Source organism: Chinchilla lanigera, unplaced genomic scaffold (genome assembly GCF_000276665.1).
Source record: "Chinchilla lanigera isolate Chin_1 unplaced genomic scaffold, ChiLan1.0 scaffold00002, whole genome shotgun sequence".
NCBI classification, from domain to species: domain Eukaryota; kingdom Metazoa; phylum Chordata; class Mammalia; order Rodentia; family Chinchillidae; genus Chinchilla; species Chinchilla lanigera.
In genome coordinates this window covers 50,553,666-50,570,545 of record NW_004955403.1, presented here as the reverse complement: position 1 = coordinate 50,570,545, position 16,880 = coordinate 50,553,666, and the positions used below count along the sequence as shown (strand labels likewise).

At 40.6% G+C, this 16,880-nt stretch overlaps 2 protein-coding genes across 4 annotated transcripts in view; one reads left to right on the top strand and one right to left on the bottom strand.

Annotated features, from left to right (window-relative positions):
- Elp3 (elongator acetyltransferase complex subunit 3) overlaps positions 1–5,050 on the bottom strand; it is a 69,731-nt gene extending 64,681 nt beyond the window's left edge. The window contains exons 1-2 of one of the 2 annotated variants that reach the window (XM_005373765.2): positions 4,945–5,050; positions 1,151–1,250 (exon numbers count right to left, since the gene is read on the bottom strand). In XM_005373765.2, coding sequence (XP_005373822.1) covers positions 1,151–1,250; positions 4,945–4,963 — 119 coding nt within the window. In that variant the 5' untranslated portion in view covers positions 4,964–5,050. The remainder of the gene's footprint in view (positions 1–1,150; positions 1,251–4,944) is intronic. The other variant, XM_005373767.2, reaches the window with a different exon arrangement.
- Positions 5,051–11,664: 6,614 nt separating this feature from the next.
- Positions 11,665–16,880, top strand: part of Nuggc (nuclear GTPase, germinal center associated) — a 50,911-nt gene continuing 45,695 nt past the window's right edge. For both annotated transcript variants that reach the window (XM_005373764.2, XM_005373760.2), the window contains exon 1: positions 11,665–11,805. The gene's annotated coding sequence lies outside the window, so the exon portion shown is untranslated. The remainder of the gene's footprint in view (positions 11,806–16,880) is intronic.

The window sequence follows — 16,880 nt, the reverse complement described above, 5'->3', positions numbered from 1 at the left end:
TACATGAAAATGCAAACACAGGGGCACATCCTTGACAGGAAACTGGATCCTTTCAGCAGAAAGATACAGAAGTCTAAAAAGTGATGAAAGTACATTAAAGCGAGCCCAAAAGGACTTACAAACAGGTATGTGAGCAGGGGCTAGTTTTAAAGCATTGGCTTTAGATACTCTCAATTAAGAAAAGGGCAAAAATAGGTCAGAAGTAGAAGTGTTAACTAGAAATTAAAGATTTTTCTAATTAAGGATGACAACAAAAATAGAAAAAAGACTGCTAAAGACATGATAGAAAGATTGGTAAAATATGACTTCATAGTCACAAAGGGTATTTATTCCCTTAGCAAATGTTTACTAAACACAATGTTTCAGGGAAGGTGTCAGATACTGTAGCACCTCAATTAATGGAGAATAGGATCTAAGCAAGGTCTTGCATGTAGTGGTTAGATGACCTGGGGTTGTAGGAAGAACCCTTTCATTAGGACTGATCTATACAGAGTGAATGTATAGTTAAAAAAAAATAGATGCAAACATAAAGAAATCACTCTCATTTGAAGGTACAGCAAAGACCAAGCTGAACATGATGATGGAGAGGAAGTGGATGAACATGTCCAAGAGCTTCTCAAGCAGGAGACACTGGATTAGATCAAAGATCTCAAAGGAGAGTTGGCATGAAAAAGAGTTACTTCTTCCATTCAGGAAAGAGAAATAGGACATGAAGTAAGATATAGCACAGAAGAACAGAACATGGACTCCGGAGATAGATGACCTAATTCTACATCCTACCTCTGGCAATTACTATTCACCCCTGAACAAATTATTTAACTTCTCTATGTCTCAAAATACCCTTCTGTCAAACAAAGTGGCCCTGTACCAACTTCATACAGTTTTTGAGAGGATTAATTAGCTATTATGTACAATGCTTAATAATAATGCCTAGAATATAATAAGGGCTCAGTAAATATTAAGAGGGTAGTAGTATTATTAGGCTATTATCAGACAATTTTGTCACAGGGAAAGAAGTGACAGGGCAGGGAGAAAGCTGTTAATTCTCAATTAAAAACTAAAACACAAGACAAAGGCTGGTACTAAATTACTTCCTAAAAGACATCGACTATCTAAGAACAAGACTGCCCTCCTTTTATAGATTACTTACTTATTGAGGTCGATGTCTTTCCCTTGTTCATGAGCTTCGATCAGTTGTTTAATAACATCTCCTATAGTCAACATCATTAGCTCAGCAGGGCTGAGATCTCCTGGGAAGATAATGTTCAACAATCAGAAATCCATAAGGCTGAGATTTCCTGAAAAGATATTATTCAACAACCTGAAAAGTCACATTCTTCAGGAAAGATTTAAAGATCTTATGTAGTAGCAGTTTTCACTACAAAATCATTCCAAATATGTCAGATGAGTAGCTCAGGTTCAGAAGACATTAACTCTATTACTTACAGTCTGACCACAACTTTAAAACAAGCGTGGAGTCCTGGTCACTTTCACATCTCTGAAACACAGGACCTGATACCTACAACTTAGAGGGGAGGTTTATTCTGGCTCAAGTTTTTAGTCTACAGTCACAAGGCTCCAAGGTAGAAAAAGGATGGCAGAGAGGCACAGTAGAAGAAAAGGTGCTTCACCCATGGCATCCAGGCATCCAGGAAGGAGAGAGAGAAGGGAAGAACCAAGAGGGAGATAGAGCCTTCCAGGTCACACTCGTGGGGACCCACCTCTTCTGACCAGGCCACTCCTTCTCACAGCACAGTCAGCTATGAACAAATCAATGCATTAATCCACGATGACTATAACGTCCCAGGATCCCATCTCCTTCCAAAAAGCACACCTCAGACCACATGAGACTTTTGGGGAACATTCTAGATCTAAACCATAACACCTGGTTTTACCTATATGTGGGAAACAGTCCCTTCAGAACATGAGAATACTACAAATGTAAGAAACAATACTGCATGAGAGGAAAAGAACCTGCCTGCACATTGAAATACCAAAGTAACATCTCATCTTTATCTCCAGATTAGTAATTACTAGTTTATGTATGTTGTAGAGTTCACAGAGAACATTTAGAATCATCAACTCAACAGATCCTCAGAACAGAGTGAAGCAGACAGATAGAAATATTTGCCTATTCCATAAAGATGTTACCAAGGGGTGAAGTTGAAACTCCAACCCAATATCTAGAGTAGTTAAGCAAAACACAGCTACAAGTTCTATACCGTCTAAGGATCTTGATGTGGATCTGAAACTGTGTGCCCACCATCATGACATTCTTCTGGCAACTAGGGCTCCCCTTCTCATCCCAACAAAGGCAACGGCAGAAGCCGACATGTTACTATATGACTATGACCTCATCCTCTCCAGCATTGTCAACTGGTTCCAGGATAGGCACTTCTCCACATCAGGCCAATGAGAGCCCTTTCCTCAAGGCAAAAAACATCAGGCTTTTCCCAGCTGGCAAAAGCTGTGGGGTATCAGCATGGAGGCTGTCAGGAATCTTGTTCCCTGCCTTCAGAGAAAGTTGGTGTGCAAAATGAAGCCATCACACAGAAATATGAATGAGAAAGCATTGGCATTTATAGAGCCCATTCACTTACTTTAATTCCATTTGAAACCTTGTAATAACCCTGTAAGATAGGTACTGTCATTCCATTTTACAGATGGAAAGAGTGGGGGTAAAGGCAAGTTAAGACACTCTAAATGGTACAGTGAAGACTCAAATCCATGTCTTTTCCCTATAACTTCCATGCTTTTTTCACTGTAGCATGCTGCCTCTAATTTAATGAGGGAAGGCTAACACACACAATAATTTGGGAGAAAAAGTCCCAAAAGTCGATGATCGAAAGCTCAATGCATTCCAAACCACGTAACTCAGCAGCTAAGAGTTCTACAAAGGTGCCTCACGGGCCATGTGACACAGATAAGAGGTTGCAGCGGTGGTGACACAGGAAAGGGGGGAGGGGTCTGTCTCTCCCATTACAACCATAGCAGCTCTTTCATCTAGTTACGTGCCAAGATTCTACATAAGAATTTATTTGGAGGGTAAAAGGAGGTTCAGCTGGTAAAACCAGATTAAGGCTTGAAAACTGCTTGTGTTAAATGGAGGAATAAACTGATAAGAAAAAGCTTCATGGAGGAAATGGTACAGGAGTCCTAAAAGAAAGGGGCAAGCTGTAGACACAGAAGGCAATTCTGAAAGAATAATGTCAGATATAAAAACTGCTTATCGTTGCGCAAAGGGGCACTGTCTAACCGGCATACAGGCTGCCTGACAGGATCTCTACAGACTGTACAGAGTTCACCTGCCGCAAGGCAAAGGCATTTAAATGGAATGCAAAGGGGCTGGGGATTTAGCTCAGCGGCAAAAGCGCCTGCCTGGCAAGCGTAAGGTCGTGAGTTCGGTTCCCGGTACCGGAGAAAAACCAAAAAAAAAAAAAAAACACTGTTAAATGGAATGCAAAAAACAGTGGAGAAGTATATATTCTCAGTTTTAGACATAAAAATGTGACGGCCACATCTAAGTAAAGTGAGGTTATCAGTACAAGGAAAGAGAAACGGATACATACAATCTGGATGCTACGCAAAATGCTCTTGAAACGCAATTTTTTTTTTTTTTTTTTTTGGATACTGGGTCTCACTATGCAGTTCAGGTTGGCCTCGAGCTCACTTTGTAGCCCAGGCTGGCCTTGAACTTACATCGATCCTCCTGCCTCAGCCTCCCCAGTGCTGGATTCCAGGCGTGTGCCACCACGCCTGGCTAAGGCAATGTTAAAAAGCCACAAAACATAAAGAAAAATTAAACGCTGACAGGCTCCCCTTCCAACCGCTATGGACTGAGTAATGAAGGAAAAATGAATGACATCTGAGTGTCCATTTCCTTGTCTGTGAAACTTGTATACAAAACAAATTTTCCAAGGCCAATGTAAGAATCAACTCAAATAATACATACGAAAGCCAAAGTACCAGTCAAATATTAGTTATCGACGCAAGTCGATTAGGAGGACAGTAGCCAGAATGAAGAAGAGTCAGCTATTTCAAGAGGTAATTTTCAAGAACTAACAGGACTTGGTGACACAAGGCTGTCTGGCCTGACTGGAAGGAGAAAGTGAGAGAGAATGACAATTTAGGGCATGCAGAGTATGACGGACAAAACAACAGATGACACTTGGAGCTGCCGCTTGAAAGAGAAATAGCCGTTAACGCTGAGGCACAGTGATGAGGACACGTTTCCTTACACTTTTGGGGTCACGGATATAGTCTGACCAAACAGTTGCACACTCCTAAATATTATTTTGGGGTGGGAAAAGTTACTTAACTCTGAATGTCTCCCTCTTCCTGTATAAAATGGAGATGACACTGACTTCAGAATGACGGCTAAAGGCTCTATAAATAGTATCAATTATTACGGTAATCATCAGCATTGTTAGACCAACCGCTCAAGCCAACGTACTGAGAAAAGACAACTTGCGAGAGAACATTTAAGATGTAACTAACTGCATCCGGTTGAAAAATTAGAATGAATTGCTCCATGCTGGGGAGCAATAAATGCATGCATGATTGCCCCACAGACTCCATGGATAGTTCAAGACTTTTCATATTTTAACTCAAGGCTTTAGGTAAAAATCACAAACCCGTCAAATGTATGGTGAAGTCAAGAGTCTGACAAAGCGTTAAATCCACTAGCTGCGTTAACTCCCTGGAGTGCACACCTTGGAATAAAGCTGACCCTGCTGTTCATGCAAGAGGAAAATAGTAAGGGTAGACAGGTTTAAATGCACAATACATGAAACAAGAGGGCGAGGGACCGTCACAGGCACTGATCAGCCCCAGGTGTCGGGACGAAGGGGTCAGGCAGCAGAGTGCCGCAGGAGAAGTTGGGTTCACTATCTGACCGTTGCAGCGACCACCCCCTGCTTTTACCCTCGACCTCCCTTTCTGCACCTTTCCGCTTCTGCCTCATTTCAGCGCCGTACGAATACACGCCACCCCGATACCGTAGCTCACAGCCAGGCGAAAGTTCACAGCCACAAAGCAACTGCGACCTGTCGTAAAAGGGCGCCCACTGTACCGTAAAACCGGTTGCGCCTCGCCACGTCCCCCTCCGCTCCTCCCACCCCCGGCTGCTCCTGGACGAAGGAGGCTGGGCAGGAAGCTTGAGTGACGGTGTTAGGGCGGGCACTGGGTGAATGCCCCACCCCCGAGGCCAGGTGCGTCACTTCCGGGGAGATTGGGCGGGAACTGGAGCGTGGAGGTCGCGGTGTGAGTTTATATTCAGAGCCTAGAGGAGACTAGGTGGAGTTAGGTAACTATCTGAGGAGCAAGTTGTGGACTAAGTCTCTGAATGATAGACAAGGGATGATCATAAAATACGGTGAATATTTATTTTTTTAAAAAAGATTTACTACCGTGAAAGACATTGTAACAGCTCCCTCAAAATAGTCCGCGTCCCTTAGAACGTGTGTATCCCGTCTTCTCGCGGTTTTATGAAGCAGTTCTAGAAGTCTTCTTTCATGAGTGTCTTTACCAGGTGTGATGAAAAAATATACTGAATGCTGCTGCCCGGCACCATCCAACAGAAGGGCAGGCTGGTAAAGACATTAGTGTGTTCTCATCCGACCTATTCACTGGATCTGGCATCACGTGACTTGCCCAAAGACAAAATGACCACAAAAGTTAAACATTTTCAGTGGATTCAGAATATTGAGGTAGCCATGACAGCACAAGTCAAGACTCATGAAAAAAGACTTCCAGAAACTGCTTCAGAAAGTAGCAAGAACAGTGGATAAGTTTGATGTAAAGGAGAATATGTTGAGGGAGATTGATGGCAATACTGTCTTACTGTAGTAAATTTTTAAAAACCTTAAACTCATTGTATTTTTATCACACCATATGAGCTATGGATGCCTCTCTGGAAAAAAGTATGAAATTTTGTAGACTTTGGAGATAAGGCTAGGAATAACTTTTTGAAGGTCACTCATGACCTCCTATGTCCATGGATCAGAGCTTGAGATCCCTTCTTATTAATAAAGATGGGAATGGGCACTGTCTCCAATTCTTTACTTCCCTTTAGAATTAAGACAATTCCAAGTCGACCCCACTACCACACTGAAACTGCTCTGGTGAAGCTTTTGACATCCTATCTTGTTAAATTCAGTGAAATATATTAGTCCTTACCATCATTCTACTCATGAACATAAACTATCTTCCTTGAAAATATTTTATAATAGGTCCCTCTACTCTTGATTATTCTACTTTTCTCAGTCACTTGTGGATTCAAGAATACTTGTACTACAAGAGGTCACTCCGTCTTGTCTCTCCCAAGATGATCCACAGAGTACCATGACTTTACATACCATCTCTCCACCCCCAAGTTTATAATCCAATCCCAACTTCTCCCCTATTTGACACCATGTTAGATTTGGATGTCTAATACACATTTCAAATTTATTATGTCTAAAACAGCTATCTTTTTCCTCCAAATCTGCTCTTTTCAGCATTTTTATATAAAGGTACCATCATAAATCTCAGCATACAGTGCCTGCCTGGCAAGCATGAGGTCGTGAGTTTGATTCCCAGTACTGGAAAAAAAAAAAAATCTCAGCATAGAGAGAGAGATTGGTGGATAGTAAAATTGTAATTTTAAGAGTAGACATTTTTGAGAATATGAGGAATATGACATTTGAACTAATACTCCATATGCAAATTACTGGGGAGAGTATTTCAGGCAGAGGAAACAGTGCAAAGGTCCTAGAATGAGAGGACACCTGGTGTATTCATGTAAGAAGGCCAGTGTCAATGGAGCAGTGAGTGAGATAAAATACAATAGAGGTCAGAGAAATGATAGGGTGGCAGTAAGGGTGGCAGTAAGGGACGATGCAACTTGTATGAGACCTTGTAGGTCATTGAAAAGCCTTGTGTCTTTACTATGATTGGGAGCCATTGGAGTTTTAATGTTTTTTGTTTTCTCTTTCTGTCCTTTATATTGTCTACCATCTAGTGGGATTAGAGCAGTGCCAATCCAGTCAGTGGACTGATCCAGCAATCACCTACCCTTAATACCAGCACTCTTAATCCCAGCATTGCACCACAAATTAATCACACACTCTAGATTCAGCCTCCAAGAAAGTCCCATTTAAAACTGCATGAGGCTTTGCGGGGACATCTAGTTACAAACCATGACATTCTACCTCTGGCCCCCCGCAAAAGTCATGTATCTTATTTTACACAAAAGGCATGTAGTCTATCTCTAAGAGTTGCCAAAGTCCTAACAGCATTGCTGAAAAGTCCAAAGTTTCCTCTGAGATTTAAGGCAAACTCTTAGCCGTGAGCCCTGCACAAATAAAAACAGAGTTAAACATTTCCTATATTCAATGGCACAAGATAGACATTTCCATTCCAAAAGTTACACATGGGGATACAAAGGAAGGGGACCAAAACAAGTCCAAAATCTAGCAGGGCAAACATTAAGTCCTGTAGTTCCACTGTAGCATCTGAGGAAATCTGTGGCCACATGTGAGCTCCAAAGGGCTTGGGTGGCTGCACCCCTGTGGCACTTCTGGTAGTTGCAGCCCCCGTGGCTTCTCTCTGTGGCTGGTTCTGCTCCCTCCTTGTGGTTTTCCTCAGACAATCCATGTTCTTGGCTTCTCCAAACTTCTGGGGTCCCTACTGCACCTTTGGCTTCGCATTCACAGCTTCATACACTGCCCTGTCAGGGCCACACTGCCTGGCATCATTGGAGTTTTTAATAGAGAAATGATATGATCTGACTTAACAGTGTGTCTGTTTACTGGCTGGAGAATAGACTCTTGAAGGAGGGAAGTGGTAGAAACAGGGAGATCATTTAGGCAGCCATTAGCATACTCTTGCTAGTAAGTCCCAAACTTTGATGCAATTAGAATCATCTGGAGAACAGTGAAAATTCTCATTAAATCAGAATATCAAGGGGTAGGAAGCAGTCAGTGGTTTTTAGTTTTGTGAATCCTTGGGCAAAGCTTGGGAACTACTGAGTGAGGTAAGAGATTACTGTGACTCCAATCAAAGTAAAAAAAAAAATAGTGGAAATGGTGAGAAGTATTCAGATTCTGAATATATTCTAATGACTTCAATATCAAGTGTGAGAAAAAAGATTTTGAACCAGTGGATTGGAATAAGGTAGTTGTCAGCTGAAATAGAGAATACTAGGTAGAGTAGGGTTTTGAATGGGCTTTAGGGAGTCAGTTTGGGATCTATTGTTTTGAGGTGAGACGTGAAGGAGACATGAGACATGAGTGAGACATGAAGGAGACTGGAGCTGAAGATACCAATCAAGAGCTGTATGTGTGGGTGAAACTCAAAGCCATGAAATAGGGTAAATGTGGAAAGAGATGAGACCAAATCCTAAACCTTGGGATATTCTACTATTAACAGATTAGGGAAGAAGAGGAGTGACCAGCAATGGAGACTAATGAGGTACTGCTGAGGGGGAAAGAAGACGACTAGTATGGTGACCTGGAGACAAGTAAAGAAAGGATGAGAAGGAGGAGGGAGTGATCATCTGGGTTAACACTGATGAGGGGTGGATTGACCAGGATCACTGGAGTCTGTGAAAGAACAGTTGTGTGGAATGATAAGAGTTGAAAGCTTGACTGGAATAGGCTTATGATAGAGGAAAGGATTGAGACAACATGACCAGACAACTCTCAAGAATTTTTGTCATAGAGGAGTGATGAGAAATGGGGTAGTCGCTGACAAACCGAGGTCAAGGGGAGTGTGTGCCCTCTAAAATGGAATAATAGCAAGTTTGCCTGCCAATAGCAATAACCCAGAGAAGAGTGAAAGTTTGATGAATTAAGAGAACATGATCTACCTACTTCTGTTGGAGAGAGCGGTGGAATGTGTTATAAAAAGAAAGGCTGAATTTTGGTGGGCACATGGACAGGTCAGCCATTAACAGGCTGGAAGGCAGAGCAGTGGTAGGGAGTAGAGTGTGATGTGGTGCTTTGTGGAAATTCGCTTTCAGTTACTTCAGTGTTTTCAGTGAGTTCAGTGAAAATTCATGTTGTCTCAATCCTTTCCTCTACCATAAGCCTATTCCAGTCAAGGTTTCAACTCTTATCATTCCACACAACTGTTCTTTCACAGACTCCAGTGATCCTGGTCAATCCACCCCTCATCAGCCTTAACCCAGATGACAGAATGACGTTCAAGTGTCCACCAGCAGGTGCCAAGGACTATTCTAAAGAATTCTAAAGAAGCCTGGGAGGTTTCAAACTGCTCAAAACTAATTCTGACTACTGAGTAATTTAGTAGCACTTGCAATTAGGAATACAGTCAACTGTTGAAACAAAGAAATGGTGAAAAGGAAAAATAGATAAATAAATACATATATATACACACACAAGATGGTTAAGATAGTTATACTACTAATTGCTATTAGCTCATTGAAAGGAAAAGTATATACTTATATTATCTGATCAATTTTTCATGCATATAGCTTGTAATATAAGCAACTACTTTGAAGATAATACGCAATGTACTAACCATTGTTGCTCTCCTACACTCTTGTTTTGAAATTTTATACCATTGTTTTTATTGTTTATTTTTCTTTTCTTTAAAATAAAAAAAAAAACAAGAAGGAAACTGCCAGTAGAGGAAGAACTAAGCACACATGATACGAATATAGGCATAAGGGGTGATTATGTCCAAGAGGTAAGTAGAAGATCCAATATTGAAGATGGTTTTCATGTTGCCTTTCTTTATTTTAAGCTTTATATTGGCATTTCTATCATTATAGACAGCTCAATTAGATATAAATTAGTAGGCAGTCAGATAGCTAGGTCTGGAGGTGCATGCCTATAATCCCAGGGTTCAGGAGGTTGAGGCAGGGATTGCTAAGAGTTTGAGGCTGGCCTAGGCTACATAGTGAGTTCAAGCCCAACCTGAATTATGGAGTGAGACCCTGTCTCAAAAAAAAAAAAAAAATAGGCAGACAGGGTCAGGCCCTTGAGAGAGGCAGCACAAAGGATGAGAGGACACCAAAGCTGTGACTGAAGGCACACCCATTGAAGGCCAGGCCTCAAGATAAAGATACACTAACCAGGCCTCCATGCCTCCCTGAGGTATCAATAATAACTTGTGATTATACTGTAACAGGTGATTGATATCCACCTGGTCCAGTAACATCCAGATTGTCATCAGTCACCCAGGTGTGTGACCGGAGCATCTGGACCCATCCCTGCCACACAATGCCTTTGTTATTTTCATGTACCCTTTCTTCATGACTCATGTCCCTATTGGATCAATACTAGCTAAGTAGCTATGCTTGTAGTCCTATAGATTGATTATACTTTAAGCCGTATTGTGCCCACATAGTGACTTTGCTGTGTAAATTAGCCCTAACAAAAAGCCTTGGTGGCAGCTGAATTTTAGGACCCCTCCTGTCTCTCAGCAGCTATCTCTCAATAATTCTTTCCTATTCTTAACCTCCACTGTTCCTTAAAATTCATTCTTCAACTTCAACTGCAATTTCTTCAAACTCAACACATCAAACGTCTAGCAGGTTGGAGATTATATTTTTCCCATATCACTATGGCTTTCTTTTGGAGGAGTTACAACATCTTTCCAAAAGTTCAAAGCAGTATTTACAACTGCACTCTAAAGACTTATTTTCAATTCTTTCCATATTTGATTCTTTACTTTCTGAATCCCTGCTTTTAAAATAAACATACACCAAGAGTTCCTGAGAATTGCCCTAGGAGTGACTGAGTTGGCCTTCAAAGGTGATAGAGCCTGGGCAAGGACACTGCCCACCCACCATCTTGGAGAAACATGGCCTCTATTTTACTTAGGCCATGAGTAGTCCCCAGAGGACATGTCAGGAGGTCACAAAAGACTCCTCAGCAAACCACAAGCCCACTGTTTTCCATCCCATCCCCTCAAAAGTCTGCCCCAAAACAGTATTTTTAAAAAGCCTCTTAGCCTAGAAGAGACACTTTCTCTATTCTGTTCGCACGAAGAGATCCTTCTCAGATTTGGCAATAAACCTCTTTAGACTGTTGAATTCGTGTTCCTTCTTTCCTGCTCAAAAGGAAACACAGAGTGAAGCTGAAGGTTCAAAGAATAGCCTATTTCTTATACTCAGTGTCTTTGTTTGGGTTGTCAGATGGTACAATGGACTAGGATTTATTTTCTTCTCTTCTTTCCTGGCAAGCACCTTTAAAAGTATTTATTTTTGAAAATATGGATCTAAAATTTAAGTTCTAGGAAGAGTTATTTAAAGCTCAATTTCACTCATTTCTATAACCAAACAATCTGGTATTGTTTTCATTGAATTTCAAGGCTTTATGTCAAGAATTGGTTTATATTTTCCATCTCTCCAGTCCTATCTCATATTTGGGTGCCTTGAAACCAGCACTTTATCTCTCTTGCAATGGGGGCATCTTTTGGATCTGTTCACCTGAGCCAGATCCATCTGAATAGTGTTTACCCTCAAAGAAAAGATGCTTTAAGGTAGATGATATGAAAGGAAAAAGGGGTAAAGTCTGCCTGCTTGTAGGAAGAAGGGGTGGAGAAGAAGGATGCATGGCTTATGATGTAATTTTACTGTAAGTGGGAGGAGAAAATAGCATATCTCAATATCTGTGGGAGGAGAATGTGGTGGCAAGTTAGTTTCACTTCCTTAAATATGGCCTTGTGGCTGTAATCCCTTATACAGCTGATTCCGCATATCTCTACCAAGGCACAAAAGCTGCTGTCATCTCTTGTGGACTCTTGGAATTGAAGCAGAAAAGTGTTTGGGTCATTTTTTCTGTTCAGAAACATCTGGTAAGTTGTTTCTCTTATGTCATTTATACTGTAACATGTAGTTATTTTTAACAGACTTTTAAAAAGAACATTGTAGTTCTACAGAAAAATTGAGAACGCAGTTGATAGTTCAGGATGTTCTCATAACCTACACCCACTTTATTATGTATGGCACTTTTGCTATGATTAATAAACCAATATTGATACATTATTACTAACTAAAGTCGATGCTTTATTCAAGTTTCTTAATTTATATCTAATTCAGTTTTCTATTCTAGGATCCCATTCAGGATATCATATTGCATTTCCTTGTCATGTCTCCCTAGGCTTTTCTTGGCTGTAACATTTTCTCAGACTTTCCTTGTTTTCGATGACCTTGACAGGTTTAAGGAGTACTGATCAAGCACGTTATAGGGCACTCCTCTACTGGCATGTCTGATGTTTTGCTCATGACTAGACTGGAGTTATGTGTTGGGAAGGAAGATGGCATTGTGTGGAGGGTATATACCATCACCACGACTCATGACTGTTGGTGTTGACCTTGATATCTCGCAAAATGAAGGGAGTCTCTATGCAAAGTGCATACCTAAGGAGCCTTAAGGATGGGAGCAATGTCTCCCTCTCTGAAAGTTGAGTATCTGTATAAATTACTTGGAGTTCTTCTGTATGGGAGATTTGTGTCTTCTTCCTAGATTAGTTTTCTTAAATTATTTTTTGAGGAAGAGTGAATTTTACCTTTCTGTGTGTACAAGTAAACTTTAAGGCCACAGAAAGGCCAGTAGACTAGCAATGGGAGAATTGAGTTTTAATTTGAATGTTACTTGACAGTGTGATTTTAGGGAAGTCATTAGTCATTTCTCCCAAAAGAAAACAGCTAGTGCAGGCATTTTGGGGGACTTATGAATTCCTAATGAGAAAGGAAATGTTATCTTATGCCTCGTTAGCTTTGACAGGCTCAGGAGAGCAGCACTAGAAGAGTAAAATCTATTTTGTTAGAATCTGATAATTTGTTATGAAAAATATCTGCTCATTTGCTCCTCTATTCACCTAGGGGAGAAGGGCAGAGAAAAACACATCATTCCAGAAAAACACTTCTTCTACCATTACTGCCTCTGGCAGCCACAGATAATGTCCAACTCACTGACTCATGTGTCTGTGCTGAAACCTACCTCTTTCGTGGGGTTTCAAGGCCCTTGCTTCACCTTTTGCTTCTGAGCTAAGGTGTTTAAATGGCTCCTTTGGAACACCCTTAGTTTGGAAGAGCAGTGGAATGTCTAATAAAGTGGTTAGAAAATGTACTTAAAAACATTTAGATTACAAAACCTAAAACTTAGGAAATCCATCATAAATTTTCTAAATAGTCCATCATTTTATTAGGAATCTCCTCCTCCTTTAATTCTTTACATCTTTGAAGGATGTAGAACTTCCTAGAATTTCCTAAGTGTGAAACTTGACCAAAGACTTCCAAGGACAAAGGCAAAGCATCTTCAAGTTACTTGAAATCCTGAGTAACTTCACTGTACCTTTCACACACTGGAGTGGGAGGCTGTGTGTGCAGATACCTTGCCTGTTTTCTTCCTGCTGAATCTCCAGGAACCGTAACTAGCACACAATAGACACTTAACATGCATTGATTAATCTATCCAGTAAGGTATATTTGAAAGATAAATGTCATTCATTCAACGAATATTTATTCAGTGCCTACTGTGTACTAAGCACTTCCTACATGTGTTGAAAGTAGGGACTGAACCAATATTAATGATAAAAATGCCCCCTAAATTTTTTTGCTAATTTGAGCATTTATGATTTTTTTCTGTTAGTGCTAGTTTTGAGACAGAGGACAGAGGGTGGAAATGAAAATAATATAATCATATTAGGAAGGTTTAATGATTCATGTCAAGACAGGTCAGATGAGGTCCTGACAAGAGAAGAACACAGGGAAAAGAGCAGGATGCTTGTAGTGTATAATAAACACATTCACTTAGGCACCAAACATGGAACAAGTACAGCGCCGGTATGCTGCTCTGATATTCTCCCCCACCCTCTGGTTCAATTTCCTTCTGAGTGCATCTTAGAGTTTGCAGGTAGTAGCTTCTGATTAATGTTTTCAAGTTGCTATGTTCCCTCCTACTCTGTGGCTTTCATTCCCAAGAAATGACTTTGTCATACATTTGACAGAACCTTCATTTGTGGGTACTAATCCCTTCATTCTCACATGCCTAAGCTCCAGAGGGTTTGCTTAAGCAGTACCTATTGCAGGCTACGTAGAGTAATGAAAAGAACATTGATCTTGCAGTAGGCAAAAGTGAGCTTGTGTCCTCATTGCCATTACCTTACTATGTGGCCTTGAACAAGTTCCTTTCCCTCTCTTGACTTCAGTGTCTGTATCTGTAAAAGAAGGAGTCCTAACCCTGTATGCAGCTGTTCTAGTACAGTATAGGAATAACTGCATTATTTTTCTGTGAGAAAAATGATAAGCAAACATAAACAGAAGAAAAGGAGAGTGAGAAAAGCAAGAATAACTGTTAAAAGTCACAACTACTTAACAGGAAGCCAGGTCTGTGCAGAACCTTCCTATATCTAGCTAAATGTGCAGAGTCTCACCTAAAAGATGCTATTCTTGGGCTCAGGGCACATGAATGTAAATAAGTACTAAAAGCAAAACTTATGTGCTAACCACATTGTTTAAATATGGGTGAAATAAGCCACATACGTACGGAACCCTGCCTGTCCGAGCAGTAAGTTTGGGCTGTTTTCAATTGTTTCACTATAGAAGCCAAATTTTCACAATATATGCCATTACTGCCTCTTTTGGGGGAAGTAGATTCCAACATCATTTGAGAAAGGACTACGCTCCTAGAGGTCATTTTATCCTTAATACAATGAATTTGACATTATAGAATCCTCAGTTGTGTTACTTTTAACCACACAGAATCCCAGTCACTGGTATATTGTTGATTTCAGTGACAAGAGACATTTCACAATGAGAATTTTCATCTGTTAGCACCACTGAAATTGGAGAACACTCACACCTTAAGGATTAGTTTCATATTTCATTTACAGGTGGGAAACTCAAGGTCCAGAGTGATAACCTGACTTGCCTATAGCTCTTTTGATTAGTGCAAATCCAGAAGTGAAGTTTCCATACTTGATTTCCACCCTTATGTCATTCCTACTATATTCAGTTCAACCCAATGACTCTTTCCAAACCACCAATCCACTACCCCCATTTTTGTAGGCTGTCCTCTGCAAGTGCTTTATATTTCTTTCTTTCTACTTCCTTATTCTTTTTATGGATGATCCCTTTCCCTTTTCTAGTGTCTTGGTTGCCAATGAAATGATTCCTTCTTATCAGTCTTTGAACATGGCAGAAGGAATTTGAAGTCCAAATTTCTATAGTCCCATCTCAGGTAATATACATTTTCTCTGAATTTTAATTAGAGGTCACAAATTACTCATGTGCTGCTGTGGATGCTACTACAGTGGAAGGCTCAGAGGTTGGTGTTTCCTTTGCATTCAGCTAAACCTCATCCAATCCTGAATAGTTTCATGCCAACAGCCCTTGCTGGCTATTGTATACTGTTGATGTAGTGAATAAAGTCAAATAGTTCAAACTGAAGCTCATGTGTCCCTGAAGGAAGCCAAAACACTGCCCACTGCCAGAATTCAATGAACAACCTGCTTCTCTCAACTCTACTTTTCTAAGGCACTTTGATCCCCATCCCTCTCAGATCAAAGGACCTTAATCTCAATGTCTATATGGTGGGAATGCCTGTCAGCTTGGTCAGTTAATTCTTTTGGACTTCATCTAGCTACACTGTTTCTTCTTAGAATCTGACTTCTAGAACACATGTTGTCCTGGACATTTACTGAGTTTTGTCCACCAGTGAGACCATATGTTTTATTTTGTCTCTAGGATACATTGTGATGAGGTAATACCTAATAGTTCATTGAGCTACTGTCTTCAGAGAACATCAGCTCTCTTTGTTAATTCCTCACTGGGTATGTAAAGTTATTGACAGGCATTACTGTATTCTTGCCAGGTGAAATCTTATTTACTTTTCTTTCTCTATGGTTACCTATGTTTTGAAATGGTTCAGCATTTCAAACTGAGCTTTTCCAACTGAGCTTTTCCAACCAGAATCTGCTGTCTCCAGTGAGATTCAGTGACCTCACAGACCACTTCCACTATCAGTTTCTCTGGTGAACATTTTAAGTGAGAACAACTTGAAGAAGCCTTAAGAGTCATCTGATTCAATACCATTATCAGATGATCATACAGTATGTTCAGGTTCCTCTAATGGTAGAAAATACATTATTTTCTAAGGGAGCTCATTCTATTTTGGACAATTTGGATTACAGCAGTTCCCCTGCAACCCCGCTTGGTAGATGCATACCAAGACTCCCAGAGTATGGCTTCTTTTTGGCATATCTGAATTGCCAATATCACTACCCCTGCACTTTTTCGGCCCATTATAAGAGTTACTTGGATACAGATACTGTGATTCTGCAATAGTTGATCTGATAACTGAGAGGGCTGTTCAGCAGCTAATGATGGTACTGTACACACACCTTGATCTGCTGAACGGGGGTGTGATTCATGTCCTGGCCAGGACAGAGCTGGCTGGTATGAGATTTCATCATGCTACTGAGAATGGTATACAATTTAAAGCTTAGGAGTTGCTTATTTCTGTAGTTTTACATTTAATATTTTGGGGCCACAGTAGACAGTGGATAACTGAAACTATGGAGAGCAAAATCACAGACAAGAGAGGACTGCTGTGCTCAGAAATGTTAAGTCAAAATGCTTTCCTATATCTTCTACCTAGCAGACCTAGGTCTACCCTCTCAGAACCATAGGAAATATGCATCTCCTCTCATATGCTTCTGTCAGTCATGTATTTGAATCCACTATGAAGTCCCTTTCTCATTAGCTACTTTGCCTGTGTTTTCCCTGTCTCTAGTCAAGCATCACTAGTCTTTAGTGCAGGCCTCCCTATGAATACATCTCCATTTGCACACTTATGCATCTGTTCCCAGTGTTGGTTTTACTGCTTAAGGCAAGACACTCTCTCCCTCTCTCTCTCTCTCTCTCT